General features: G+C 45.0%; 1 protein-coding gene across 2 annotated transcripts in view; it reads right to left on the reverse strand.

Annotated features, from left to right (window-relative positions):
• The window catches only part of AMPD1 (adenosine monophosphate deaminase 1), a 139,820-nt gene that overhangs the window by 47,198 nt on the left and 66,359 nt on the right, over positions 1-26,263 (reverse strand). For both annotated transcript variants that reach the window (XM_069756122.1, XM_069756123.1), the window contains 3 exons: positions 21,982-22,111; positions 16,731-16,925; positions 1,275-1,406 (listed from right to left, as the gene is read on the reverse strand). In XM_069756122.1, coding sequence (XP_069612223.1) covers positions 1,275-1,406; positions 16,731-16,925; positions 21,982-22,111 — 457 coding nt within the window. The remainder of the gene's footprint in view (positions 1-1,274; positions 1,407-16,730; positions 16,926-21,981; positions 22,112-26,263) is intronic.

Here is a 26,263-nt window from a genome sequence, read left to right on the forward strand (position 1 = left end):
TGACAGGATGGAGGTAAAAGATGGTAGCTGCATGTAAAGTTAGAACACAGGATGGAAGCAGCACATACCAGGATGGAGACCATATACCAATGTAAATGCTCGCCACCCAGGCGTAGAACGGGTTCAATAGCTAGTATATATATATATATATATATATATACTAGATTGTGGCCCGATTCTAACGCATCGGGTATTCTAGAATATGCATGTCCCCGTAGTATATGAACACTGATGATTCCAGAATTCGCGGTAGACTATGCCCGTTGCTGATTGGTCAAGGCAACCTTTATGACATCTTCGTCGCCATGGCAACCATTATGACATCTACGTCGATACTGTGCCCGTTGCTGATTGGTCGAGGCCTGGCGGCCTCGACCAATCAGACGCGGGATGTCTACATCCTTTATCACATCATCGTCGCTGTGCCCATCGCTGATTGGTCGAGGCCTGGCGGCCTCGACCAATCAGAGACGCGGGATTTCCAGGACAGACAGACAGACAGAAGGACAGACAGACGGAAAAACCCTTAGACAATTATATATATAGATATATATATCCAGACAGCAAAGAAGAATCGCAAATGCACTCACCAACTGCAGTTGAAAGTGTTTATTCGAACACAAAACAGGACATCTTCACGGCACGGGGGAGAGGGAAATGACCAAAGGGAGTGCGGCAAACGAGACGACGGCCGTTTCGCGCTACACAAGAGCGCTTCTACGGGACCCGTAGAAGCGCTCTTGTGTAGCGCGAAACGGCCGTCGTCTCGTTTGCCGCACTCCCTTTGGTCATTTCCCTCTCCCCCGTGCCGTGAAGATGTCCTGTTTTGTGTTCGAATAAACACCTTCAACTGCAGTTGGTGAGTGCATTTGCGATTCTTCTTTGCTGTCTGGATTCATATGGACTTTTCTTCATGCAAATAGCACCTCCTTCTCTCTCTCGGACTGCTATAGCGGACCTGAATGTGTTAATTTGGATTTTCTCTACGTTGACGTGGGGGGTTGTGCTGCTCCTTTCTTCTTTTGTTTTCTGACATAGATATATATATATATATACATACACACAGTATATATATATATGTCCAGAAATGGGGCTAACGTTTTTAACCATACTATCTAAGTAACTGTTGCCATTATAGATAATATTATAATATAATATTTAATTACAATAATATTGCTCATGCTATGCTAATGAACATGATCTGTGATGTGTGAACAGAGTTTTAGGACATAAGATGAACATACAATTATATTAATTGGATTCTTATTTCTTACCTTTATTATAGTGGCAAAATATTCACCATCAAGAGCATTTTCACTTTTCAGATACAAGTCTCTCAGTTCACTTGCACCAACTGGGTTGTATTTAGCATTAAACTTGTCAAAGCGTTGGAAAGTTTGCCTTCCCTGAAAAAGATGTTAAGTAGTGGTATTAATTGATATGATAAAAATATAACACTACATAGTGCAGAAGGAAGAAACTACTCAAATCATCTGTTCCACTTTCACACCATACATACTGCATGCCTGGAATAGTTTGTGTCCTTGTCTTCTATGGAATAACCCTTAAAGCAGGGGAGGGCAATTCAGCATGAGCCGCACACAGCCCCCTACATACCATTAGAACCCACACACCGCTGCCTATATACCGTGAGAGCACTCACATAGCATAACGTATACAGTATGAGCTGTTATGTTTGCTAATGACAGGTGTTATGAAGGCAATCCAGAAACACAGTGTGCTTAGCGATCAGAGCGCACACAGTGATCTGACAAATACCCAAAAATACAAGAACGAGCTCTGAGACGTGGAAACTCTGTAGACTGCACACCTGATCCTATCCTAAACACAACTAAAAGCGGCTGTGGATTGCGCCTAACAACTACCTAGGCAACTCGGTACAGCCTAAGAAACTAGCTAGCCTGAAGATAGAAAAATAGGCCTGACTTGCCCCAGAGAAATTCCCCAAAGGAAAAGGCAGCCCCCCACATATAATAACTGTGAGTAAGATGAAAAGACAAAACGTAGGGATGAAATAGATTCAGCAAAGTGGGGCCCGATATTCTAGGACAGAGCGAGGACAGTAAAGCGAACTTTGCAGTCTACAAAAAACCCTAAAGCAAAACCACGCAAAGGGGGCAAAAAAAACCCCACCGTGCCGAACTAACGGCACGGCGGTACACCCTTTGCGTCTCAGAGCTTCCAGCAAAATAAAAGACAAGCTGGAAAGAAAAAAAGCAACAAAAAAGCAAAAGGCACTTAGCTATACAGAGCAGCAGGTCACAGGAACAATCAGGAGAAGCTCAGATCCAACACTGAAACATTGACAAGGAGCAAGGATAGCAGCATCAGGCGGAGTTAAGTAATGAAGCAGTTAACGAGCTCACCAGAACACCTGAGGGAGGAAGCTCAGAAGCTGCAGTACCACTTGTGACCACAGGAGTGAATTCAGCCACAGAATTCACAACAGTACCCCCCCCTTGAGGAGGGGTCACCGAACCCTCACCAGAGCCCCCAGGCCGACCAGGATGAGCCGCATGAAAGGCACGAACAAGATCGGAAGCATGAACATCAGAGGCAAAAACCCAGGAATTATCTTCCTGAGCATAACCCTTCCATTTAACCAGATACTGGAGTTTCCGTCTAGAAACACGAGAATCCAAAATCTTCTCCACAATATACTCCAATTCCCCCTCCACCAAAACCGGGGCAGGAGGCTCAACAGATGGAACCATAGGTGCCACGTATCTCCGCAACAACGACCTATGGAATACATTATGTATGGAAAAGGAGTCTGGGAGGGTCAAACGAAAAGACACAGGATTGAGAACCTCAGAAATCCTATACGGACCAATAAAACGAGGTTTAAATTTAGGAGAGGAAACCTTCATAGGAATATGACGAGAAGATAACCAAACCAGATCCCCAACACGAAGTCGGGGACCCACACGGCGTCTGCGATTAGCGAAAAGTTGAGCTTTCTCCTGGGACAAGATCAAATTGTCCACTACCTGAGTCCAGATCTGCTGCAACCTATCCACCACAGAATCCACACCAGGACAGTCCGAAGACTCAACCTGTCCTGAAGAGAAACGAGGATGGAACCCAAAATTGCAAAAAAATGGAGAAACCAAGGTAGCCGAGCTGGCCCGATTATTAAGGGCGAACTCAGCCAACGGCAAAAAGGACACCCAATCATCCTGGTCTGCAGAAACAAAACATCTCAGATATGTTTCCAAGGTCTGATTGGTTCGTTCGGTCTGGCCATTAGTCTGAGGATGGAAAGCCGAGGAAAAGGATAGGTCAATGCCCATCCTACCACAAAAGGCTCGCCAAAACCTTGAAACAAACTGGGAACCTCTGTCAGAAACAATATTCTCAGGAATGCCATGCAACCGAACCACATGCTGAAAGAACAAAGGTACCAAATCAGAGGAGGAAGGCAATTTAGCCAAGGGCACCAGATGGACCATTTTAGAAAAGCGATCACAGACCACCCAAATGACTGACATCTTTTGAGAAACGGGAAGGTCAGAAATGAAATCCATCGAAATATGTGTCCAAGGCCTCTTTGGGACCGGCAAGGGCAAAAGCAACCCACTGGCACGAGAACAGCAGGGCTTAGCCCTAGCACAAATCCCACAGGACTGCACAAAAGTACGTACATCCCGTGACAGAGATGGCCACCAGAAGGATCTAGCCACTAACTCTCTGGTACCAAAGATTCCAGGATGACCAGCCAACACCGAACAATGAAGTTCAGAGATAAGTTTATTAGTCCACCTATCAGGGACGAACAGTTTCTCTGCTGGACAACGATCAGGTTTATTCGCCTGAAATTTTTGCAGCACCCGCCGCAAATCAGGGGAGATGGCAGACACAATGACTCCTTCCTTGAGGATACCCGCTGGCTCAGATAAACCCGGAGAGTCGGGCACAAAACTCCTAGACAGAGCATCCGCCTTCACATTTTTAGAGCCCGGAAGGTACGAAATCACAAAGTCGAAGCGGGCAAAAAATAACGACCAACGGACCTGTCTAGGATTCAAGCGCTTGGCAGACTCGAGATAAGTCAAGTTCTTATGATCAGTCAATACCACCACGCGATGCTTAGCTCCTTCAAGCCAATGACGCCACTCCTCGAATGCCCACTTCATGGCCAGCAACTCTCGATTGCCCACATCATAATTACGCTCAGCGGGCGAAAACTTCCTGGAAAAGAAAGCACATGGTTTCATCACTGAGCAATCAGAACCTCTCTGTGACAAAACCGCCCCTGCTCCAATCTCAGAAGCATCAACCTCGACCTGGAACGGAAGAGAAACATCTGGCTGACACAACACAGGGGCAGAACAAAAACGACGCTTCAACTCCTGAAAAGCTTCCACAGCAGCAGAAGACCAATTAACCAAATCAGCACCCTTCTTGGTCAAATCGGTCAATGGTTTGGCAATGCTAGTGTGGCACCCCTAGGGGTATTTGCCACAAAAATAGTTACTGACAGTAAGTACAAATACTAAAATAGCAAGACTGCACTACCACCTCCGGCCAGAAGGGGGAGCTCCAGAGACTCCCCTTGATCCATTCTGGTCTGAGAGAAGAACTGGCAGTTGGGCTAAGGAGCTGATAGTGAGAAGTCATACAGTTGAATCTCTAACAGCCCTGTGACTGTTACCAGGCCTAAATCACCGGCCTGAGGAGAAGAGGGATAGAGAAAAAGGACATTGTGAGAACCGGGTAGCATTAATCACTACCCAGAACAGGCGCAAAGACGGATACCGGCCAGTTCACATACAGCAGCAGGGCCACACAGAAATTGCGCACAATAAGAGGCGAAGACCCCGGCAGGGTCAAAGTAACTCAGAGTTCCCATACAGACTCCGGTGACAGGACTGGTTGTAAATCCTTTTATGTTAAAGTAAACTGGTTAAACGTTTCAGTGCCTCAGTCTTTCATTTGGACAATAGCCATCTATCCAGGATCGGGATCATCGCCGCTGGGAGAACCTGCTGCTGATCAAGTAAGTGCCTGTCCCCTCATGATACCCCTTACACTGTGCATTGCCTGAGGCCACAGCACCGGGTCAAGCCACCCGTGACATCCCCCTCAAGAGACAGACTCCATTGGTCCGGTGCTGGGTATCCCGGTCTCCTGGGCGTCACAATTGGCGTCACGAACAGGATCTAGCCAGCCCGTATACCGGGTATTGTGTGCCGTGATTGGAGCCCAAAACTGTGAAAACTGGGATGAAAAATCTTGAAAATTGACTTTATTAAAGAAAAATCCATTCCCCATTGAAAACTATTGAAAGTGACTTTTCCCCATTGGTTATAATGGAGTAAAGATGGCCGCCATCCCCTGAGGTAATCACTTCATAACCGTTAGGCACGAGACTGTTAATTGAGCTACGCCATCACCTGAGCCCCAGTCTAACTGAAAAACTTCAGAATCCGCCATTACAGAGCGCGGTGGGTGGGAGCAGCAGGGGGCGTGTCATTGTGGGCGGCACCAAGCTGAGCGCTCTGACATCAGAGCAAGGGGAAAATCGATCCTGCTGCACAGCGGAACGAATCTACACTATCCCGACGGAAGCGGAGGACCGGAAGGGTCCGGATTAACTAAGGGGGCACAGTATGTCGCAGCACGGAGACGCCGCAGCACCCGGCAACGCTAATGCAGCTAAAAGACAGAGTGTCAATAGAGAGTCCGGCAGCGCAGCGGTGCAAGGAGTGGCGCCCATCATGCCGGTGCTGATGCCATATACCCCGGGTGGCCCATGGCTTCCAATGTATGAAGGTGAGCCTAATACCCTTGACGATTTCAGAGAAAAGATGCTGGCCCATTTTGACATGTTCCCTGTGGGTGAAGTTCAGCGTGTTAGTCTCCTGATGATGCAGTTAAGTGGCCATGCTAAGCGAGAAGTCACAGCTTGGGCAGCTGATCTAAAAGGCACTGTTGAACGCATATTTGCTGGATTAAAAGCTACATTTGAAACCACGGCCAGCAGCAAAGCTAAAATACGATTCTTTAATTGCAAACAAAAAGCTAATGAGGGCGTGAGAGACTTTGCCTTAAACCTGCAGGAAGCCCTTAAATCACTTACACTGGCTGAACCCATTTTTAACACCGGAGCGGATAAACTGCTAAGAGATCAATTTATTGAGGGACTCTACACCCCTTCTCACCGGGGGCATGTGAGCATGCTTGTTTTTAAGAACCCTGAATTGACATTTGCCCAATTAAAGGAGAGCGCTATACGTCTCCAGCTGGCAGAGGCACCTCGGGATCAGGATCCTGCGCAACCCATGGCAGAGGCACCTCAACAACAGGGAGTGCCAGTGACATCAGCTATGTCTGGGGCCATTGCTAAGCCCCTGGGGCCCAGTACTAATGAGGCTCTTCAACAAAGGCTTGACTCTTTAGCTGATGTTGTTGCTTCAATGGCTAAAACCATGCAGGAGATGAGAGGACACAAGATGGAGTTGGCAAACTGTAGAGAGGATGTTCCATGGATGAGACCCCGGAGATACCCGACATGGAGAGGACGACCCCGCGACCGCTACCAACCGGATGGACAGCCCATTTGCCGCCGATGCCAGCAGCCGGGCCACTTTGCATGAGATTGTGATTTAAACGGGAATCCCCTGGGAATGCGGGCCGCTTCGCAGGAATGAACTTTCAAGGCCCAACACCCTGGCACGACAGGTACATCGGAGGACGACCCATTATCCCTATCGTGCTGGACGGAATTCCCCTCAACGCTTTGCTGGACACAGGTTCCCAGATTTCATCTATACCGTATATCCTTTATAAGAGGTACTGGGCTGATGCAGATATTGATAAAGGGCCCTCTGATGTTGAACTAGATATATGGGCCAGTAATGGTAAGTTGGTACCGAAACTAGGATTCAGGGAGATGACCATAAAGATTGGTAAAGTAGAACTGAAGAAACAGGGTATAATTGTTGTTGATGTTGACCGGCGGAACTGTGAACCAACTGTATTGATAGGAATGAATGTGTTAGAGAACTGCTTTTCCGAAGTCATTTCTGTCTTACAGCAAATTGCTGAAACTGCCCAATCCTGCCAGCAGAGAGTTCTCCGGAGGGAAATAAAAGTATTGATGTTAAGGCAACAGGTAGAAGTTGCAGGTGGAGAAATCGGCAGTGTGAGGGTAAGTGATCCAACGTCTATTGTAATCCCACCAAAAACAGAAATGCTGGTATGGTGTAGAGCAGCCATTGGTACTAAGGGACGAGATTATCAAGCCTTAATAGAACCAGTGTACACCGACAGCAGGCCCACTATACTCACAGCACGAGGGATAGTCGAGGTACACCGGGGACGAGTGCCGGTACGACTTTTGAACTGTGGAGAGGAAGAGGTCACTTTGCCAAGATATGCTACAATGGCAAAGCTATATACTGTTGACAACAATGCCATCACAACCATTGAGCCCTTAGAACCAACCTGTCAGGTGGAAGGCAATGGCTCAGATGGAGAAATGGAGGATTGGTGCCAACAGCTACACGTGGGCATAAATTCAACACCTACCCATCAAAAACAAGGGGTGTATAGGCTAGTGACGGAATATGAACAAGTCTTCAGTAAACACCCATTGGACTTCGGACGGATAGAAGGGGTAGAACACACAATCCCCACAGGTGACCATCCCCCAATAAAAGAAAGATATAGACCCATACCGCCCGCTCACTATCAATGTGCAAAAGATATGCTGAGGGAAATGAAACAGGCCGGGGTAATAAGAGACAGCTGTAGCCCCTGGGCGGCCCCTCTAGTGATTGTCAAAAAAAAGGACGGAACCATGAGAATGTGCGTAGACTACCGGAAGATTAATAACATCACCCATAAAGACGCCTACCCCTTGCCTAGGATAGAAGAGTCCTTAACTGCTTTGAAATCTGCTAATTATTTTTCCACCTTAGACTTAACAAGCGGGTATTGGCAAGTCCCTGTGGCTGAGAGAGATAAGGAAAAGACGGCATTCACCACACCAATGGGTCTATGTGAATTTAATCGCATGCCGTTCGGACTCTGCAACGCATCCGGTACCTTCCAGCGGCTGATGGAATGCTGCCTCGGACACAAGAACTTCGAGACCGTCCTCCTGTACCTAGATGATGTGATCGTCTACTCAAAGACTTACGAACAACACTTAATAGACCTGGCAGAAGTGTTCGAAGCCTTATCCAGGTATGGCATGAAAGTCAAGCCATCCAAATGTCACCTTCTCAAGCCAAAGGTACAGTACCTGGGACACATCGTGAGCTCGGAGGGAGTAGCACCAGATCCCGAGAAAATAAGCGCCATAAGGGATTGGCCAAGACCTACCAGCGCAAAAGAAGTGAGACAATTCCTGGGATTGGTGGGTTACTATCGCAGATTTATAAAAGGATTTACCAAGTTGGCAGCACCCTTGCAAGACACCTTGGTAGGGCAGACGAAGAAACCTTCAAACCGAAACCCTCCTTTTCAGTGGAACGACGAAAGGGAAGACTCCTTTGAACAACTAAAGAAGGCACTAACTGGAGAAGAGGTTCTGGCATACCCAGATTACCATCAACCTTTCATCCTCTACACCGATGCCAGTAATGTGGGACTAGGAGCGGTGCTGTCACAAAAGCAAGAAGGTCGGGAGAAAGTCATCGCCTTTGCAAGTAGAAAGCTCCGGCCTACTGAAAGAAATTCAGAAAATTACAGCTCCTTCAAATTGGAACTACTGGCAGTAGTTTGGGCTGTGACGGAGCGTTTCAAACACTATCTGGCCGCTGCAGAATTTATTGTCTATACTGACAACAATCCGTTGACCCACCTGGACACAGCCAAATTAGGTGCGTTAGAACAGCGATGGATAGCCCGGTTATCTAATTACAACTTCATAATCAAGTATCGAGCAGGTCGCAAGAATGGAAATGCCGATGCCCTATCCCGGATGCCACACTTGAGAGATGTAGAAGAGGAAACGGGGGAGCTTGAAGAAATTGAACTACCAGCCTTCCATCGTCCCAAGGCAAAACATCATCAGTCAAGTACCTATCAGAAACAACAAGAGGTGAATTTTAATCCGTTAGCACACCATAGATGGGCTGACACCCAAGACAGCAATCCGGCTGTGAAGTTGGTGAAGGAACTGTTGACTGAGCAAAGTGCATATCCCGATGAGGATGCCCCAGAAGAGACGCATCAACTCTGGAAAGAGAGAGGCAAAATGTTCCTGTATCAAGGGAAGCTCTGTAGAAGATACACCAATCCGAAAACACATGAATTGGTTTGGCAGATTATTGTGCCTAAACAAGATGTGAAGATGGTCCTCGAAGCTTACCATAATGGTGCTGGTCACTTCGGTTGGAAAAAGTTAGAAGTACTTCTAAGAGAAAGATTTTATTGGGTCGGGATGAGAAAATCAATCGAACAGTGGTGCAGAAATTGTGGCCCGTGCAACCTCAGAAGAAACGATCAAAAGAACCAAAGAGCACCACTGCAGCCCATAATCACCAAACAACCACTTGAACTTGTAGCCATGGACCACGTGAAGTTGACACCAAGACGGTCCGGCTATGTCTATGCCTTGACCATCGTGGACCATTATTCACGTTTCTTGGTAGTAGTACCCGTAAAAGATCTGACAGCAAAAACAGCAGCCAAAGCGTTCCAAACGTACTTTTGTAGACCCCATGGATATCCGGAACAGGTTCTCACCGACCAAGGTACAGCCTTTGAATCAGAGATCTTCAGAGAATTCTGTAATATGTATGGTTGCAAAAAGATCCGGACAACGGCCTATCATCCACAAACAAACGGCTTATGCGAGAAGATGAACCATATTGTAATAGACCTACTAAAGACTTTACCTGAGACAGAAAGGAATCAATGGCCAGAGAAATTGCCTGACTTGGTGGATCTGTATAATCATGTCCCGGTGAGCTCCACCAACTGCACCCCAGCTTACCTTATGCGTGCAAGACCCGGCCAATTACCAATCGATCTAGAAATGGGAATTCTGAAACCAGACGCAGAAGTTCAAGACTCCAATTGGGATATCATACGGCAAAAGCAGTATCGCCAAGTGCAAGAGAGTGTGGAAAGAAGCCTTCAGCAAACTAGAGAAAGACAAGAGCGAACTTTCAACCAGAATGCTCTAGCGACCCCATTAAGACCGGGTGACCAAGTGCTCAAGAGAAATCGTCGAACCAATAAACTGGACAATCAGTGGGAAGCCGTACCCTACACAGTTTTACCAACAAGAGTGGATAATCCTAAAATGTGTCTCATTAGCAAAAACGGAGGCTTAACATCTGTACTAGTGTCAAGAGACAATCTTAAATTGTGTCCGGAAGCATTGAAAGAGCCAGACGTTGTCCAGCCAGAACCAGAAGTTATTCAACCCATACAGGTTCAACCAGTAAAGGAAAAAGAAGAGGAAGTGTATCACACCTGTATAGTAGACTTTCCCAAAACCCTACTAACATACCATGGTGCAGTAGTGGTTCCCATGGTGGCCTTTTACCCAACACCGAGCCCAATACCAGAAGTCCCAAGACAGGAAGAGGCTGACCCCGTACTACAGGAGGTTCCAGGCCAGGAAGAACAGATTCCTGGTCAGAGTAATCCCATTCACGGTGGACTTGCCAACTCCATAGTCGTGGAATTATCTTTAGCAGAGCGGGCAGATACTACATCCGCAGTAGACAGTAGTACACCACATGAAGAGACACCGCTATTACGTAGATCACAGCGTAGTACCCAGGGTCAATTACCGGCCAGGTATGCAGATTACCAACTATAAAGCTCATAATGTGAATTGTATATATGTTATGCCGTATATAGTTAAACAGAAAATGTAGTATAGTCATTGTTATCAGTCTGCAACGTTTAAGCCCAGTGCCTACAGAGACTTGTCTGTATGAACTTATTGCATATGCTTGAACTTTTTATCAGCCCGGAGGCACTAAATCAAAGCTCCGGAAAGACTGCCTTTTGAACTTTGCTTTTTGCTCTTTTTGAACTTTCTTTAGACTTTATATTGATAACTCCGTTGGAAAAATGGAACTAAATTCCTGGACACTAAGTACAGTGCCTTTCCTAATACCTTCAAGGATAGAACTGTATTAATGGACGCTATTTGAAGTGACTTTTTTACAGAACTCTATTTTTGTTTCCTTGAGTGGTTTTTGTAACTTTTCATTTTTAAGACTCTGTACATATTAATTGTTATTTCAAAATGTTATTGTCCCACAGTCCCGGAGTACTGTTCTTAACTAAGGGGGAATGTGGCACCCCTAGGGGTATTTGCCACAAAAATAGTTACTGACAGTAAGTACAAATACTAAAATAGCAAGACTGCACTACCACCTCCGGCCAGAAGGGGGAGCTCCAGAGACTCCCCTTGATCCATTCTGGTCTGAGAGAAGAACTGGCAGTTGGGCTAAGGAGCTGATAGTGAGAGGTCATACAGTTGAATCTCTAACAGCCCTGTGACTGTTACCAGGCCTAAATCACCGGCCTGAGGAGAAGAGGGATAGAGAAAAAGGACATTGTGAGAACCGGGTAGCATTAATCACTACCCAGAACAGGCGCAAAGACGGATACCGGATCCGTGGCTGTATTCATTATATATAATACAGCAACCGGAAAAACGTGAGGTGATATCAGCTTCACTAGGGTCGGATGCAGCAACAGACACAGAGTTCAGCGGTACTCCCGGAGGGGGTAAGCCGATAAAAGGACTCGGGTTGCCCGTCGAACCAGGACCCGGAGGGGACTGATTGGGCCGGCAGCCAGTTCACATACAGCAGCAGGGCCACACAGAAATTGCGCACAATAAGAGGCGAAGACCCCGGCAGGGTCAAAGTAACTCAGAGTTCCCATACAGACTCCGGTGACAGGACTGGTTGTAAATCCTTTTATGTTAAAGTAAACTGGTTAAACGTTTCAGTGCCTCAGTCTTTCATTTGGACAATAGCCATCTATCCAGGATCGGGATCATCGCCGCTGGGAGAACCTGCTGCTGATCAAGTAAGTGCCTGTCCCCTCATGATACCCCTTACACTGTGCATTGCCTGAGGCCACAGCACCGGGTCAAGCCACCCGTGACATCCCCCTCAAGAGACAGACTCCATTGGTCCGGTGCTGGGTATCCCGGTCTCCTGGGCGTCACACTAGAAAAATTACAGATGAAGCGACGATAAAAATTAGCAAAGCCCAGGAACTTTTGCAGACTTTTCAGAGATGTCGGCTGAATCCAATCCTGGATGGCTTGGACCTTAACTGGATCCATCTCGATAGTAGAAGGGGTAAAGATGAACCCTAAAAATGAAACTTTCTGCACACCGAAGAGACACTTTGATCCCTTCACAAACAAAGAGTTAGCACGCAGGACCTGAAAAACCATTCTGACCTGCTTCACATGAGACTCCCAATCATCTGAGAAGATCAAAATGTCATCCAAGTAAACAATCAGGAATTTATCCAGATACTCACGGAAGATGTCATGCATAAAAGACTGAAACACAGATGGAGCATTGGCAAGTCCGAACGGCATCACTAGATACTCAAAATGACCCTCGGGCGTATTGAATGCAGTTTTCCATTCATCTCCTTGCCTGATTCTCACCAGATTATACGCACCACGAAGATCTATCTTAGTGAACCAACTAGCCCCCTTAATCCGAGCAAACAAGTCAGATAACAATGGCAAGGGATACTGAAATTTAACAGTGATCTTATTAAGAAGGCGGTAATCAATACACGGTCTCAGCGAACCATCCTTCTTGGCTACAAAGAAGAACCCTGCTCCCAGTGGTGATGATGATGGGCGAATATGTCCCTTCTCCAGGGATTCCTTCACATAACTGCGCATAGCGGCGTGTTCGGGCACGGATAAATTAAATAATCGACCTTTAGGGAATTTACTACCAGGAATCAAATTGATAGCACAATCACAATCCCTATGCGGAGGTAGAGCATCGGACTTGGGCTCTTCAAATACATCCTGATAATCAGACAAGCACTCTGGGACCTCAGAAGGGGTGGATGACGAAATCGACAAAAATGGAACATCACCATGTACCCCCTGACAACCCCAGCTGGATACCGACATGGAATTCCAATCCAATACTGGATTATGGGTTTGTAGCCATGGCAACCCCAACACGACCACATCATGCAGATTATGCAACACCAGAAAGCGAATAACTTCCTGATGTGCAGGAGCCATGCACATGGTCAGCTGGGCCCAGTATTGAGGTTTATTCTTGGCCAAAGGTGTAGCATCAATTCCTCTCAATGGAATAGGACACCGCAAAGGCTCCAAGAAAAACCCACAACGTTTAGCATAATCCAAATCCATCAGATTCAGGGCAGCGCCCGAATCCACAAACGCCATGACAGAAAACGACGACAAAGAGCATATCAAGGTAATGGACAAAAGGAATTTGGACTGTACAGTACCAATGACGGCAGACCTAGCGGACCGCTTAGTGCGCTTAGGACAATCAGAAATAGCATGAGTGGAATCACCACAGTAGAAACACAGACCATTCAGACGTCTGTATTCCTGCCGTTCAACTCTAGTCATAGTCCTATCGCACTGCATAGGCTCAGGTTTAACCTCAGGCAGTACCGCCAAATGGTGCACAGATTTACGCTCACGCAAGTGTCGACCGATCTGAATGGCCAAAGACAAAGACTCATTCAAACCAGCAGGCATAGGAAATCCCACCATGACATCCTTAAGAGCCTCAGAGAGACCCTTTCTGAACAAAGCTGCCAGCGCAGATTCATTCCACTGAGTGAGTACTGACCATTTCCTAAATTTCTGACAATATACTTCTATATCATCCTGACCCTGGCACAAAGCCAGCAAATTTTTCTCAGCCTGATCCACTGAATTAGGCTCATCGTACAGCAATCCGAGCGCCAGGAAAAACGCATCGACACTACTCAATGCAGGGTCTCCTGGCGCAAGAGAAAATGCCCAGTCTTGAGGGTCGCCGCGCAAAAAAGAAATAATAATCAAAACCTGTTGAATAGGATTACCAGAAGAATGAGGTTTCAAGGCCAGAAATAGCTTACAATTATTTTTGAAACTTAGAAACTTAGTTCTATCTCCAAAAAACAAATCAGGAATAGGAATTCTTGGTTCTAACATAGATTTCTGATCAATAGTATCTTGAATTTTTTGTACATTTATAACGAGATTATCCATTGAAGAGCACAGACCCTGAATATCCATGTCCACACCTGTGTCCAGAATCACCCAAATGTCTAGGGGAAAAAAAAAAATGAACACAGAGCAGAAAAAAAAATAAAAAAATGATGTCAGAACTTTTTCTTTCCCTCTATTGAGAATCATTAGTTTGGTCTCCTTGTACTGTTATGTTTGCTAATGACAGGTGTTATGAAGGCAATCCAGAAACACAGTGTGCTTAGCGATCAGAGCGCACACAGTGATCTGACAAATACCCAAAAATACAAGAACGAGCTCTGAGACGTGGAAACTCTGTAGACTGCACACCTGATCCTATCCTAAACACAACTAAAAGCGGCTGTGGATTGCGCCTAACAACTACCTAGGCAACTCGGCACAGCCTAAGAAACTAGCTAGCCTGAAGATAGAAAAATAGGCCTGACTTGCCCCAGAGAAATTCCCCAAAGGAAAAGGCAGCCCCCCACATATAATGACTGTGAGTAAGATGAAAAGACAAAACGTAGGGATGAAATAGATTCAGCAAAGTGTGGCCCGATATTCTAGGACAGAGCGAGGACAGTAAAGCGAACTTTGCAGTCTACAAAAAACCCTAAAGCAAAACCACACAAAGGGGGCAAAAAATAACCCACCGTGCCGAACTAACGGCACGGCGGTACACCCTTTGCGTCTCAGAGCTTCCAGCAAAATAAAAGACAAGCTGGAAAGAAAAAAAGCAACAAAAAAGCAAAAGGCACTTAGCTATACAGAGCAGCAGGTCACAGGAACAATCAGGAGAAGCTCAGATCCAACACTGAAACATTGACAAGGAGCAAGGATAGCAGCATCAGGCGGAGTTAAGTAATGAAGCAGTTAACGAGCTCACCAGAACACCTGAGGGAGGAAGCTCAGAAGCTGCAGTACCACTTGTGACCACAGGAGTGAATTCAGCCACAGAATTCACAACAATGAGCCCCACATAGCCTCCTATATGCAGTATGAGCCCCCACATAGCTTTCCATGTACAGCATGGGTCCCAAGTATCCTCCGATATACTGCATGTGCCCCACGTAGCCTCTGACATACAGCATGTGCTCTTCGTACTCTCTGATATTCAGCATGTGTCCCACATAGCCTCTTATATACAGCATGTGCCCCACATAGCCTCTTATATACAGTATGTGACCCACATAGCCCCTATATACAGTATGAGCCCTACATAACCTGTTATATACAGCATGAGCCCCCTCTATATACAGTATGAGCCCCACAGAGCCCCCTATATACATACAAATACATACATACATACATATGAAGTAAAAAAAAACACATACTCTCCTTGCTCCCTTTTCCCGGCGCTCTGCCTCTGTTCTTTCTGATGCCCTAACACTCCACAGCTGACACAATAAAATTACATCATCGCGACTGCTGGCTCACACGCCGATTGGTGGAAGATGGAACCAGCAGCACTATCCTCCACCAATGTGTTCACCACTGTCTGTATCCAGAGTATGCGGAAACGCAGTGACAGTGAGCGGCAGCGGCGGAAGGATAACGTGCAGGGGAGGGCATGGTGCTGCCTGTGTGCCACTGTTTCAGTCCTTCGGAGGTCTCAGTCCATGGACTGGATTGGAATAGCCAGAAGGCCGAATGTGGCCTGCTGGATGCATTTTGCCAAGGTATTGCTTAAAGAAGCACTCCTATCAAAGCTTTTATCCTCTTAATATATTGCAATCATCATATTCTAGCACTGTGTACTTACAATTGCTCCCTTTCTTCCCAGCTAATTCTTCTCTTTTCCTGCTCTATGTAGAAACAGGAAGTATCTTTCCCTGCAAAAATAACTCCCCTCTTCCACTCCTTTTTCAAACAAACTTTATTGAAATTTTTAACATACAAAAATAGGATGGGAAAGGAAATTAAGTAAAATAGGGAAAGGTGGGTAGGATAGTTAGCTTTGATAATTTTTATTAGGGGAACAAAACAGGAAGAATAAGGGAATTCAGAGGGAGAAAGAAAAGGGTATAATAACAAATATAAATATAACAACTTAACCCAGTTACTTCTTCCATTCCCCTGCCAGAGACTTAACAGTGACTCATGAGTTATGCAGGGAAAATTGACCTCTTGTTTCTATATAGAGCTTAGAAGGATTCAGTTAATCAGTTTTTAATCACCTGATTTCATAGACCTAATGGAAAACAGAAGAATGCACTGGGTAGAAAGGCAAAATGAGCAATTGTAAGTACACTGTGCTATATAATATGATGATCGCAATATATTAAAAGGATAAAAACTTTGATGGGAGTGCCTCTTTAAATTCAACTGTTTGATCATTTTTTTTCTCCATCTTCTGTCACTGGACAACTAAACTGAATAAAATTGGTCAGTGCGCATTTCATATACAGCACTTACATCAAAAATACGATTTAGTGAAAGTAGCCCCTGTGTAAAACGTTGATATGACCTCAAAATGTATCTGTAGAAGCACACTAAAGTTAAAGATAAGAACGAAGACACTTACTGCATGGACATCTAGAGAATCTACTGTCAGGTCATAAGGATGGAGTTTCAATTTTTCGAACACTTGTTTTAAGGTCATCTGTTTGCCCTTGGCATTATATACCACACGTTCTTTATCCACTCTGTAAGATTTCTTGATGAAGCGGAGAAGGTGCTTTTGATTCATGCAGGCTGCGGCATGTATATGAGTGTCAACCTTAAAAACATGTATCACATATAAAGTGGTAAGCCAGTAGTGAAAAATGTCTGATAATACAATACTGATCAAAAGTTTGGACTCACAAATTCATGCAATCGCTTCTTTGTCCTTATAGGAATGTGCACATTTTTTATTTAGACTAAAGGCAGCAAAACAATGAACATGGAAACCAGAAGTAAAGAAGAACACTTTAAATAAACCAGAATTTGTGTTAAACCTTAGATTCCTCAAATCAGACCACTTTTACTCTGATGACAGCTTTACATCCCCTTGGAATTCTTTCAAACATCTTCATTAGGTAGTCAACTGAAAATGGCTTCCAGTGAACAGGTAACCTTTTCAAAAGTTCATTTCTGAAATCACCGACCTTCAGAAAGTGTTTATAATCACGCGTGCATTGCAGTGTTGGTATACTGTTCTATACAGTGCTGAACCCTATTCCTCAACTGTTCTTAATTAAACAACAGTACTCACCGTAATTATTTTTAGACATGAAGATGCGAGTCAATCTTGAAAATTGCTAAAACCTTAAAGATATCTTTGAATGCAGTCATGAAAACCATCAATTGCTGTGATGAAATTGGCTCTCATAAGGACGTCTCCAGGAAAGGAAGACCAAGCATGATTATGCTGTGGAGGATAAGGCTACTTTGACACTTCAGGTTTTTGCCGTCAGGCACAATCCGGCGAGTTTAGAAAAAATGGATCCATTTTTTTTTTCCGCCGGATCCGTTTTTTTCTCATAGAGTTGTATTAGCGCCAGATTGCGCCTGATGGCCACACTTTTCATCCGTTTTTTGCCGGATCCAGGAAAAATTAGTTTTCCGGCGGACAGAAAAACGTACAGAGGAACATTTTTTTGGTCGGGTGAAAAAAACACTCAGCGATGGTTCCTGCGATAAACGGATGAAATGTGAGGTGATTTGACTGTATCCTGCCACCGATTCCGGTATTTGTACACTGAGCATGCCCCGTAGCTTCGTTTTCCATTCCGGAGTCTCTCTCCCTCTCTCTCTCTCTCTCTCCTTTCCCCAGAACAGGAAGTTCAAACTGTAGGCCCGATAAACAAAATTGGATCCAGCAAAAAAAACGGATCCGGCCCATCAGTTTTTAACAATTTTCCCCGGATCCGTTTATTTCTAAAATATCCAGATTATGCCTGAAGGCAAAAACCAGATGTGTGAAAGTAGCCTAAGTTAATCAGCGATAGTAGCGTCAGAAAACGGAAATTGATAGCATCTCAGGTAAGAGCCCCCATAAATGATGCACAGACATCAAGTAGCCGACACATTTCAATATTAACTGTCCACAGGATACAGCAACAAGCAGGCCTTCATAGTCAAATTGCTGCAAAGAAGCTACTACTGAGGAACGCAAAAAAAAAAAAACTTGAGTCAAGCAACACAAAACCTAGACATTAGATCAATATAAATCTATTCTATTATCTGATGGGTTAAATTTTGACATTTTGAGCACCAACTGCTAAAAAATTAGTGGATGGTTTCTACATGTGTGGTACCAACACAAGCATGGAGAGGAAAGTGTGATGGTATGGGGGTGCTTTGCTGGTGACACTGTTGGTGATTTATTCCAAATTCAATACACACTTACCCAGCATGGACACCACAGCATTCCACAATGACATAACATCCCATCTGTTTTGAGCTTTGTGGGACCATCATTTGTGTTACAACAGGACAATGACTCAAAATATCCATTTTATTACTTCTAAAATCAACTGACCTTAACCCTATTGAGAAAATTTGGGATAAGTTGAACCAAAGAGTAAAGACAAAACAGACAAATGAACGGGACCTCTGGGAATTCCTTCAGTACTGTTGGAAAGGCATTCCAGGTGACCAACTGCGGAAACTGCTTGAGATAATTCTAAGCATGTGTAAAGCCGTCATTAGCGGGGAAAAGGAGCTACTTTGAGATGTCTTAGGCTGGAGTCACACTCAGCGTAAGACAATACGGTCCGTATATTACGGCCGTAATACGCTGAAAAGTCCCCAAAAAAGTGGTCCGTAGCTCCTCCGTAGGCAGGGTGTGTCAGCATATTTTGCGAATGGTATCCTCCGTATGTAATCCGTATGGCATCCGTACTGCGTGTTGTTCTCGCAGGCTTGCAAAACCAACACATGGCTATACAAGGGATCAATGTGTTAAAAAACAAATTATATATATATACTGTCTATATATATATATATGTGTCATTAGACACATATATGTATATATATTATTACTTCATACAGCGCTAGATAGCTTTAAAGCCGGTAATTCAATTACCGGCTTTTGCTATCTCCTTCCTAAACCCGACATGATTTGTGACATGGTTTACATACAGTAAACCATGTCATATCACCTTTTTTTTGCATATTCCACACTACTAATGTTAGTAGTGTGTATATGCAAAATTTGGCCGTTCTATCTACTAAATTAAAGGGTTAAATGGCAGAAAAAATTGGCGTGGGCTCCCGCGCAATTTTCTCTGCCAGAGTAGTAAAGCCAGTGACTGAGGGCAGATATTAATAGCCTGGAGAGGGTCCACGGCTATTGCCCCCCCCCCCCCCGGCTAAAAACACCTGCCCAAAACCACCCCAGAAAAGGCACATCTAGAAGATGCGCCTATTCTGGCACGTGGCCACTCTCTTCCCATTCCCGTGTAGCGGTGGGATATGGGGTAATGAAGGTTGTTGTAATATTTTATTCAACGCCCAATCCAGTCACTGAAGACCCTCGTTCTGTAACAAAAAAATAATAATAAACCAACAATATCCTTACCTTCCGAAGATCTGTAGTGTCCAACGATGTAAATCCATCTGAAGGGGTTAAAATATTTTGCAGCCACGAGCTTTGCTAATGCAACGTTGTTCGTGGCTGCAAAACCCCGGGGAATGAAAGTAAAGTAGGTCAATGACCTATATTTACCTTCATTTGCGGTGAGGCGCCCTCTGCTGGTTGTTCCTAGATCGTGGGAACTTTCCTAGAAAGCTCCCAGGCTCGAGTTCATATGAGGACAACCAGCAGAGGGCACCTCTTATGAACTCGAGCCTGGGAGCATTCTAGGAAATTTCCCACGATCTAGGAACAACCAGCAGAGGGCGCCTCACCGCAAATGAAGGTAAATATAGGTCATTGACCTACTTCATTTCCCGGGGTTTTGCAGCAAGGAGCAACGCTGCATTAGCAGAGCTCCTTGCTGCAAAATATTTTAACCCCTTCAGATGGATTTACATCGTTGGACGTTACAGATCTGCGGAAGGAATGGATATTGTTGGTTTATTTATTTTTTTTTTTTACAGATCGAGGGTCTTCAGTGATTGGATTGAGCGTAGAATAAAATATTACAACAACCTTTGTTTTTATTTCATTAAAATAATTTTTAATAATGTGTTTTTTTTTTTTTAACCCTTTACTAGTATTGGATTAATAATGGATAGGTGTCATAATTGACACCTCTCCATTATTAATTTGGCTTAATGTCACCTTACAATAGCAAGGTGGCATTAACCCTTCATTACCCCATATCCCACCGCTACACGGGAATGGGAAGAGAGTGGCCAAGTGCCAGAATAGGCGCATCTTTCAGATGTGCCTTTTCTGGGGTGGCTGGGGGCAGATGTTTTTAGCCAGGGGGGGGCCAATAACCATGGACCCTCTCCAGGCTATTAATATCTGCCCTCAGTCACTGGCTTTACTACTCTGGCGGAGACAATTGTGCGGGAGCCCACGCCAATTTTTTCCGCCATTTAACCCTTTAATTTAATAGCTAGAACGGCCAAATTTTGCATATACACACTACTAACATTAGTAGTGTGGAATATGCAAAAAAAAAGGTGATATGAGATGGTTTACTGTATGTAAACCATGTCTCATATCATGTCGGGTTTTAGGAAGGAGATAACAAAAGCCGGTAATTGAATTACCGGCTTTAAAGCTATCTAGCGCTGTATGAAGTAATAATATATATACATATATATGTCTCACTGACATATATATATATATATATATATATATATACCTATTCTATGTGTACACATTTATTCTACCGATTCTTCTGTAAGCTGTCAGTGTGATTTTACTGTACACCGCACTGAATTACCGGCTTTTCTCTCTAACAGCGCTGCGTATTTCTCGCAAGTCACACTGCTGGTCCGTGTGTAATCCGTATTTTTGGGGCTTCCATAGACTTTCATTGGCGTTTTATTTGCGCAATACGGTGACAAACGCAGCATGCTGCGATTTTCTACGGCCGTAGAAAGCCGTATAATACTGATCAGTAAAATACGGCAGATAGGAGCAGGGGCATAGAGAATAATTGGGACGTTTGCTTTGCGAGTTTTACGGACGTATTTTCTGCGCTCATACGTCCGTAAAACTCGCTAGTGTGACGCCGGCCTTAAGGTTAAACACATATTCTGGTTTGTTTCTCATGTGTTTCCTTCCTTATTCCTTGTTTCCATATGTGTTCCTTTGAGGTTTTGCTGCCTACATTCTCAATCTACAATGTGCACATTCCAATAAGAACAAGGAAAACTTATTTTCTCTAAATACCACTTCTGAATTACCGTCAGCCATCTTAACATGACAACAGCAAAGGTCCCTGTTCATTGGAATGCTCCATTAGAACAATCTAATGTAATGGAAAGAGTGAAACAATTATTTCATGCTTTTCGTGTAGCTAAACAATTATGAAACCCCGTTAAAGACAGGGGAACCAAACACTATAGAGCAGGGGTCCCCAACTCCAGTCCTCAAGGCCCACCAACAGGTCATGTTTTCAGGATTTCCTTAGTCTTGCCCAGGTAATAATTGCATCACCTGTGCAATGCAAAGGATATCCTGAAAACATGACCTGTTGGTGGGCCTTGAGGACTGGAGTTGGGGACCCCTGCTATAGAGCATGTGTACTGCTAGAATTTTACTCAATGGTATACAATATTTTTGTTATTCTCTTCTGGATATATTGAGCCAATGCTCGTAGGGGAGAATTGGTGTGATATTGCACAGCACAAGACTGCAAGCTACGTAAACTTATAGACTGTGTTACCTTTCTGCAGTTGTAAAAATCTCTATGTGGGTTGTTTTTCAGCTCTTTCAGTTCTTCCAGCTCATTTAGCATTTCATGGACCTTGTATTTTGATGAGAGAAACTTCAGGCGCCGATGAGCATATGTCTTACTGTAAACATAGAAACCACCGAGATGGTAAACTCTCAAGAAAGGGAACTATAGTGTTTTACCATGTTTTGGTAAATTGCAGAGTGTTCTGGTAAACTACAAACATTTGGTAACAGATGAGTTTATGTGGAAATAAATAAAGGGTCACAGAATGAAAGTGCCAAATGATATACTAAATCTTTTTCGTAGTTAGACCGAAAAAATTGCGCAATTGATATACAGTGTTAGAAAACCTACAGTCATGTTCATTGTTATTGGCACCCATGAAGTTTAAGTATATAATGTGGAATATCTCCTGAAAAAAGAGATCAAATGAAACAGTTTTTTTATATAGAGCACTTGTGGCGCCCCAGGGTCCTGGTCGTCACAGTAGCATTGCTTTCCTCTCGGGGAGAGTGATGTTACGTTTGAAAGCGAAGAAGGATATCTTTTATCAGGTAATCACCATACACACAACATGTTCACACTCCAGGCCACAAGGGGGAGCTTTTGATCCTATTCCTAGGTGAATCCCCTATATATTGTGGTTTGGAGGGAAAGAGAGTCAGATTGTCAGAGAGACAGGAGAGAGCAGACCGACATAGAGTGTCAGAAGGTCTGAAGGGGCCATGTAGCCTGAAGTACTACAGCCCCTGGAGAAAGGGACATACATAAGGAAAGGACATCTTTCAGTGAGAGTGAAGGAGAGCAAGGCCCAGGCGAGGACACCAGTGGGAGGATAGCAGTGAGCAGACTGTTTCCCTGGCAAAGCGCAGACAACCGGTAGCCGGCACACCGAGGTTGTAAGGGACTCTAAGACTTACAGCAGAGACCGGCAGGACAGCTGAACTGCAAATTACCTGTCCGCCACACACACCTGAAACACAGTAACATATAGAGCCCGGGGCATGCTAGAGTCCCTGTTAAAAGGCTTGAGTTACCTGTCATGCAGGTATTGTCCTATCCTATATGGGGGACAAAGAAGAACTGTGAGGACCTTATCTGAAGCCATAGGCAGTAAGGGACTACAACACCACTGTGCTAGAGGAAAGGCTTTTAACTCCACCTGGTAAAGGGGACTCTGGATTCGCTACCAAGCGGGCCGGACCCTGCCTGCCCTGTGATCTGGTACCTTGGACTGTGGCTGCCTGAAGTCTTCAGTAAACCAGGTAAAGAGACTGCAAACCTGTGTCCTCATTTCTTACTGCACTGTTCACCACCATCTTCCATCCACGCACTGGGAGCCCTGGGGACATACTTCACCTGTGGGAAGTTATACCATCTAGCTGCCATAACATCACCCAAGGGGACCCCTTGATGCAGCGTCGGTCCCCAATGACCGAATACCACAGATGGCGTCACGAACATAAACTTTATTCAATTTCCCCTTTTACATGGGCACCCAGGGCCATGGACCGGGTCGCCACCGTGACATTCCCCTGTGAACACTGGACCCGGTACCGGGTACCCCATGGCCCTGGCGGGCGACTCACACTTATGTCAAAAACAAAAGAGTAAATGATAAATATTAATTTAAAACAAAAAACAATGGGAGGGAAAAATAGAAAAACCTAAAGCTTGCTGTGACACTGGCATTGGCACCCTTGACATTAAATTAGCATGGAAACACATTTGACTCGCCTGTGGTAAATCACAAATGAGAATCAACTGTGATTAAATGTCAGTGCCCAATTGACATGTATTACTCAATGAATGATGACTTCAGTGTTTTAAAAAGCCGCATGGTAGGCCATGTTCCTTTGTCACAATGGTGAAGACAAAAGAGCTGTCTGAGGACATCAGAACTGCTATTATTAGCGAACACAAGACTTCCAAATTTTATAAGGCCATCTCCAAAGACCTTGATATCCCAGTTCCAACAGTGCACAATTTTATTAATAAGTTTGTCAAGCACAGAACTGTGAATAACCTCCCTGGACATGGAGGAAACAGAATAATTGACAAGACATGTCTTCGAAGGTTGGTGCGAATGGTTGGTGCGAATGGTGGAAAAAACACCATGTCAAACATGTAAATACCTGAAGTCCAACCTGGAATAGTCTGGGGTCATCGTTTCAACAAGTACCATACAACGCACACTAAACCAGAGCTAAACTAAGCAAAGTTTTATGGCCGAAGGCCAAGGAAGAAGCCATTTCTGAAGAAAAGACATATAAAGTATCCACTGGTCTTTGCCAAAGAGTAACTTGACAAACCACAATCCTTCTGGGGAAATTTTCTGTGGACAGATGAAACAAAAATAGAGCTTTTTGGCAATGCAAAGCAACAGTTTGTTAACAGACGGTGCAATGAAGCTTATAAGGAAAATAACACCCTACCAACAGTTAGGCACAGTGGAGTCCATAATGTTGTGGGGTTTCTTTGCTGCGTCTGGTACTGTTGACCTTGACTGTATCACAGAAATCATGAAATCAGAGAATTATCAAGAGATTTTAGAGCAAAATGTTCCACCCAGTGTAAGAAAACTTGGTTTGAGTCGAAGATCATGGGTCCTCCAGCAAGACTATGTCCCAAAGCACACATCCAAATGTACACAGGAATAGTTGAAAAAGAAAAAATGGTCTGTTTTAAAATGGCCAGCAATGAATCCTGACCTCAATCCAATTCTTTGGGGTGAACTGAACTCTCCTATTGGGTACTGGGTCGGACTGGCCTGGCGGGGTGCCGGAGAATTCCGTGGTGGGCCCCAGGAGAAGAGCAGGAGAGGGGAGGGAAAAAAAGGTTGCGGGCCCTTTAAATGTGGGCGTGGCTGAATGGCCGCGATGCACAGCCAGTGGAGAGCTGGGCCTGGAAGCAGGAGAGCAGCAGGATGTCGCACAATCAGCAGCCTCACAGCTAGCAGACTCGGCCACAGCCTCGTCTGCTTAAAGGGACACTGTCACCTGAATTTGGAGGTTCATTCTCTGTCCTCCGTAGTACACGCCTGCACAAGGTAATCTTGCCTTGTGCAGGCGTGTACTATGGCGGACTGAGAATGAACTTCAATCCAATATTGCAGCCAGCATGCAGCCAGCAGGTAAGGAAAGGGTGAATCAAAAACCCCAAAACCCCGCCTCCATGGCTGAAGATTGTTCCCTCCAAATTCAGGTGACAGTGTCCCTTTAAAGTGACATCATTCCGCACGCCCTGCACTGCTGCATCCAGTATAGGAGTGCAGTAGGAGTGCTTCAATAATGCCTGTGCTGGGCTGGAGACAAGCCAAGAAGGTAGGGTACTAACACCCCGAATGTGTGTGTATGGTTATATATGGATTGTATGTATATGCCTGTATGTGTACATGGTATATGTGTGTATGTATATGCTTGTATTTGTATGTATGCATGGTATGTGTATATGTGCTTGTATGTGTATATATGCTTGCATGTGTATGCCTGTATGTGTATGTATGCATGGTATGCGTGTACATTCTTTTATGTGTATGTATGCATGGTATATGTGTTTATATATGCTTGTATGTGTGTGCCTGTATATGTACAGTATGCCTGTATGTATGCATGGTATGTGTGTGCTGTTATGCCACTGCCGCCAGCTCCGCCCACTCATACTCACCTGTCTTCGGCGTTCCGGCACGTCTCCTCTCCTGCGGCGTCTTCCTCTCTGCCCTCGCTCCCGGCCTCTGATGTTCGTCGGGCGCACGCGCATGCCAGATTCAGCACTGCGCATGCGCACTTCAGAGCCTCCTGCTGGACGCTCCTTCTCATCCTCTCTATCTTCCTGGAGGACTGTTACCCAGAAGTGTTCTTCACGCCGGTATGTATACCACTTCCTGCTGCACCTCTCTGCCTGATGATCATATGTGCTTTCATGTGCTGTTGGCCGCCCATGGTCCCCGTGCATCCTATGCTCTCTGACTTTAGGTCTCTTCTTTCTCCACAGTATCCCGCCAGTTCCAGTATCCCTGTGGTGTTCCCGTCTGTCTCTGTGGTACCGCACCAATTCCTGTGTCTCAGCTGTATCCCCGTCTGTCTGTGTGTCTCTACGGTACCTCGTCTGTTAATGTGTTTCTGGCGTGTTCCCGTCATTCCCTGTGTCTTTGCGTACCTGGTTAGTCCCTCGGTCTCTGTAGTGCTCCCGTCAGTCCCACTGTTGTTGCTGTATCCACCTATCCTGAGTCCCCACCGCTCCCGCCAGTCCATTTTCTCGTCCTTTTTCC

The sequence above is a fragment of the Ranitomeya imitator genome, chromosome 3, assembly GCF_032444005.1.
Source record: "Ranitomeya imitator isolate aRanImi1 chromosome 3, aRanImi1.pri, whole genome shotgun sequence".
Lineage (NCBI taxonomy): Eukaryota > Metazoa > Chordata > Amphibia > Anura > Dendrobatidae > Ranitomeya > Ranitomeya imitator.